The following is a 5,000-nucleotide window of genomic DNA, read 5'->3' as shown; positions in this document are numbered from 1 at the left end:
GGAAAGAAAGCGAAATAGAAAGAAGACAAGGACAAGAGAAAGAGAAGGAGAAGAAGAGAAAGAGAAGAAACAAAAAAAGAGAAGAGGAGAAAGAGAAAGAAAATGATAAAGAGAAAGAGAAAGAAAAAGAGAAGGGAGAAAGAGGAGGAGGGATGCGAGAAGGGGATGGGGTGGGTGGGTAAGAGGAAGGAGTAAGAGAGAAGGGAGAGGGGTGGGGGGGGGGGGTACTGCATGACCGAAATTGCCTGGGTGGCTCGACCTGTGGTTTGCATGGCCGCTCCTCATGCGCCGACACGCCCTTGGCTTATTGTTCGAAATAAGGGCGTGAGATTCAGTTCGCGGCGATCGAATTCTTGGTTGGTGCGCGTCATGTCAGGTTTTGCTTTATCTATTTTCTTTTACGTCTCTGTTTTTTCGTTCTCTCTGTTTCTGGCTCTTCTTGCGTTCAGTTTATTTTGTATGTTCGTCTGGCGGTTTGTTTGTGTGTTTGCCTGACTGTCTGTCTGTCTGTCTCTGTCTCTCTTCTTTCCCTCTCTCCTTTTTGTCTCTCATCCCTCCTATTCTCTCTCTCTCGTCTTTCTTCTCTCTTCCCTCTTCCCTTTTTCCTTATCCCCTCCATTGTAACAAATGGAATTAAAACTAAATCTTTAAATCTTTTAATCTCTACCCTCTCCTCCCTCCTTCCCCCCTTTCTCCCCCCCCCCTCTCTCTCTCTCTCTCTCTCTCTCTTTCTCTCTCTCTCTCTCTCTTTCTTTCTCGTTTTTCCTCTCTCTTCCCTTTTCCCTTTTTCTTTTTCCTTTTCCTCTCTACTCCTTCTCTCTCTCTTTCTCTCTCTGACAATATTACTGTCACTAGCAACAACGATAACGCCAGCTGATAACAACGATGATGATAATAATGATAAAAATCGATAATGATAATGATGATAATGATGATGACAATAACAACAATAAATATAATAATTACAGCGATAGCAGCAGAAGTAAATAACGATTAAAACTACTCACTAAGACAAATAATGATGCTGTTTGTAATGATAATGAATCATAGTAATACTGAAATTCTTATCACTGACAATTAGTGATAATGTGTCATTCTTGCAAGATATGAAAGTGAACCCGATTATCTATTCTGCAGTAACAGTTATGCAGTTTAATTTACGCACAAACTGAACAGAACAATAAAGAATAAAAAAAACGACCATTAAAATAACTTTGGAAATAATAGACATCGAAGGAATAAACAATATGTAGACGAATAATTGGAACTCATTAAAATCTATAAAAAAGAATAACAAAAGGATGTCTCCATTGTTCGTTATATATAATGAGAAGAATTTCCTGTACAAACTTTCACCTACGTTAAATATTTTCCCCTTTATGCATCCGTTATTTCGATGTCTTTCTTTCTTTTAAGAATAAATAAAGGAACGGTTTCCCCTAACTCTAATTCCGTTTGGGCTCGTAAACCACGCTAGACGACTCAAATATGGTCATAAGAGCGAAATTCCAGCGCCGTTCTTCTGTTCCTTCGCCCTTTACATCTAAGTCCTATCGAAAGCTTCTGCCCATTTTGGCGGGAAAAACTAAATCCATTTTCCCTCCTCGCTGCCATTTCTCCATCTGTGCACTAATTTGTATATATCCCGTTTCTAGATATTTTGGCGCGAAAATCCAAAATCTGATTTTCATTTTCGTTTCTTCACCCATCAACCATTCTTAACTTAATCTTCCCTTCCTCTACATTTATATACAATTCATACATAAGAGAATTTCCCAGAATAGGCCTTGATCAAGAAATTAAACCAAGCTGAAAAAATAAAACTTGGCAAGACATCCTCGCCAAAATACGCATCTGGCAAGCGTCTCCTTCCAAGACATCTAGGCTCACACATGAGACGTCAGCCCCTGAGACGGAGGGAATGCACTTGTAGAGCATCCCCATCCATAACAGCCAGAACAAATAAGCCATTGGCAAAACTTGCGAGAATTTTGTAGAACAGATTATTTTCGGGACAGATGTTGAGATGTTGGAATTAGTCTCCCCTCGAGAGGCTGACGGTTTGAAAACGGAGTGAGATGAAATGCGTATGTATGAATGTGCAGTGCATATCCGTGTGTGTGTGTGTGTGTGTGTGTGTGTGTGTGTGTGTGTGTGTGTGTATGCGCGTGTGTGTGTGTATGTGCATGCGGGTGTGTGTGCGTGCGTGTGAGTGCGGATGTGTGTGTGTGCGTGTGTTTCTTTGGCAGCTGTGAGTTGCGTCAGTCGTTTGCATAACAATGGATGAAGGCGGCGATGCAGGGGACTTTGTGCTCGGTGTGTGTTAATCATAAACCAGTGAATGCACAAGTGAATGCATGAATAAACCAATAAATAAGTAAAGGGAGAGATACAGGCGTATAAATTAGCTCCAAGGTAACTAAAGCAAAAAAAAAAAAAAAAAGAAAAAAGAAAAAAAATAGCGTTAGAAAACCAACGATGAAATGCAATAAAAAATGCATAAACTGAAATCTAATATAAACGTTGATGATGATTATTATAAAAATAAGGATAGTGATGACAAAGATGGTGATGATGGTGGTGATAATGCAATAATGCTATTGATAATAATAATAATGATAAAGATAATATTGATAATAATTATAATAATTATCATAATAACAATAACAACAACAATACTACTACTACTAATAATAGAAATAATAAGAAAAATAAGGATAAAAACAAAAACTCTAAGAACAACAAAACAAAAGCGCATCGCATCGCCACCTTGCAGAAGGCGTAGATGCTTCGAAGGAGTCGGCGGATCCTCATGGTGTGCGGCGACGCGTCCTCGACGGAGATATAGGACGTCTTGAGCTCTCTGGTTCGGATGCAGAAGGATCCGGACACCGGGTCAGGCACGACGTAGGTCACGACGGCACTCCGAGGTGGCACTGGCCCGGTGTAACACGGAAGATGGCACCACGCATGCATATATGATCAGCTTGGGAAACTTTACTCATTCACAGAGGCTTGGCGACCTCGCTCGGGCTCGCTTCCCCCTTCTTATCTTTTCTGCTTTCGTATGCCCACTTTTCGCTTTTTATTTTCGTTTTGCTCTTTTTTTTTAACCTTTTCTATATATATATATATTTTTTTCTATTTTTGATCACATGCTCTTGAAATCTCTTTTAACTTCGGCTTTTCTTCCCTTCCCGCGAAACGAACCGACGCCGAGCAGCCTTCGTCTTATTCGCACCGCAGTTAGAGTGTGATTAAACCCGATGCAATACGTTCGAACGCCTTTTGATAGGGTCTATGACAGTTAACAAACCCCGATTGCTATAATTAACCCTAATCACTCGCTGGTGAATTATCTCATAAAAGTCAATTGAGCTCGCGGTTGGGGTTATATTGCTTGTTTTTCTTTATTTCCATTTTCTCTCGTCACCGATGATTCTTAGACAAGAAATACGCGGCACAAAGTTCGAAGAATGTGCTTGAAGACTCTTCTGTGTTCTTCCAGGAGACGCTTCTTTTTTGTGACAAAGTGAAAAAAAGGAAAAAAAAGAAAAGAAAAAAATGATTGTCATACTATTCGAGAGTTAGTAACGATTTCGAGTTATTTATATTCCTAACGAAGCGCAGCGCCCTGCTCGAGTTTCCCCCTAAGGAGCGACCTGGCACCTTCGCCATTCATCGTTCCCACTAATGATGGCGGTGATGAGCGCGAACACACCTCGCTGTCGTCCTACGCTCGCTTCGCTTGCCGGAAACTCCCTTTTCAAAAATCTCTTCTCTCTAAACTACTATTTCCTTTCTTTCTCTTCAGAGGATGTACAAACAACGCGACGAGGAAATTATGTTAAAAGTAAATCTAAAAGATGGAAAACGCTAGCCAGGTAGAGATCGGGGAGCATCTGCCGCATCTGCCGTTCGATTAGGGTAAATGTGGCGGTACTTAGACGGATTCAAGCGCATGCCACGGCGGCCGTTATGCGAACGAGCTGCGTCATGAAGCTGACACAGGTGAGGACTCATTATGAAGTCTTTGTCTTTGAGGAGTCGATGCTGAGATTCTTGCTTTTATTTTCATATATATATATATATATATATATATATATATATATATATATATATATATATGTATATGGATATTCTTTTATTATTATAAAGATTCTTTTGTGCTGATTTTTTTTAGTGAGATGATTGTTGTGTTTTTTAGACGTATATAAGTACTAGGGAATCATGCAGTAATTATTTTTTATGATATGAAAACAAACATTCAGTGCTTTGTCTGTGCATGGATCTGGCTGCACGTGTGTGTGTAGGCATATATGCGCGCGCCTGTGCATGTCTACGTATCCAAGAATGTATGTGCTCGGGTGCGTATTTGTGTGCGTCTGTGTGTGCATGTGTATGAGTCTTTTCGTCCGTATGTGTATGTGTGTCTGTGTCTGTATGTGTATGTGTGTGTGTGTGTGTCTGTCTGTGTGTGTGTGTGTGTGTGTGTGTGTGTTTGCGCGCACGTGGGCGGTTCCTGCAGCGGGTGTGTGTGGGAGGTGAGAAGGGGGGGGGGGAGAGTTGATAATGTTATGACATTTAACGCGACGCGACACAAGCAAGGCTCCAGGCAAGGCTGCAGCTGCTTTTGATTGCAAACACGATTGTTCCTCTCTAGTAGGATACCTGTGTGAAGGGGAAGAGAAAGAGAAGGGGGAAGAGGAGGAGGAAAAGAAGAAGAAGAAGAAGAGGAAAAAGGAGGAGGATAAAAGATAAGAATAAGACGATGAAGAAGGAGAAGGAGAAAAAGAAAGAGGAAGAGGAAGAGGAGGAGAGATATAAATAAATTAATAAAAAAAGAAAACGGAGAAAAACGGAAGTAAGCGATGGTAAGAAAGTAAGTGAAAGCAGAGAGGAGAAAAGAGGAGCAGAAGCAAGAAAAATGAGGGCAGGAGGAAGGAAGAATAGGAGACCGGAAGAGAGAAAAATGGGGACAGGAGGGAGGAAGGGAGGGG

At 41.0% G+C, this 5,000-nt stretch overlaps 1 protein-coding gene across 17 annotated transcripts in view; it reads right to left on the bottom strand.

Moving 5' to 3' along the window:
• Nucleotides 1-3,251, bottom strand: part of cora (erythrocyte membrane protein band 4.1 like coracle) — an 84,065-nt gene extending 80,814 nt beyond the window's left edge. For 12 of the 17 annotated variants that reach the window (XM_070139168.1, XM_070139175.1, XM_070139176.1 and 9 more), the window contains exon 1: nucleotides 2,770-3,251. In XM_070139168.1, the coding sequence (XP_069995269.1) occupies nucleotides 2,770-2,976 (207 nt within the window). In that variant the 5' untranslated portion in view covers nucleotides 2,977-3,251. The remainder of the gene's footprint in view (nucleotides 1-2,769) is intronic. The other 5 variants (XM_070139188.1, XM_070139186.1, XM_070139187.1 and 2 more) reach the window with 1 other exon arrangement.
• Between the last annotated feature and the right edge of the window lie 1,749 nt (nucleotides 3,252-5,000).

This window comes from Penaeus vannamei, chromosome 25 (assembly GCF_042767895.1).
Source record: "Penaeus vannamei isolate JL-2024 chromosome 25, ASM4276789v1, whole genome shotgun sequence".
NCBI classification, from domain to species: Eukaryota; Metazoa; Arthropoda; class Malacostraca; order Decapoda; family Penaeidae; genus Penaeus; species Penaeus vannamei.
This window is presented reverse-complemented; position numbering and strand designations above follow the sequence as displayed.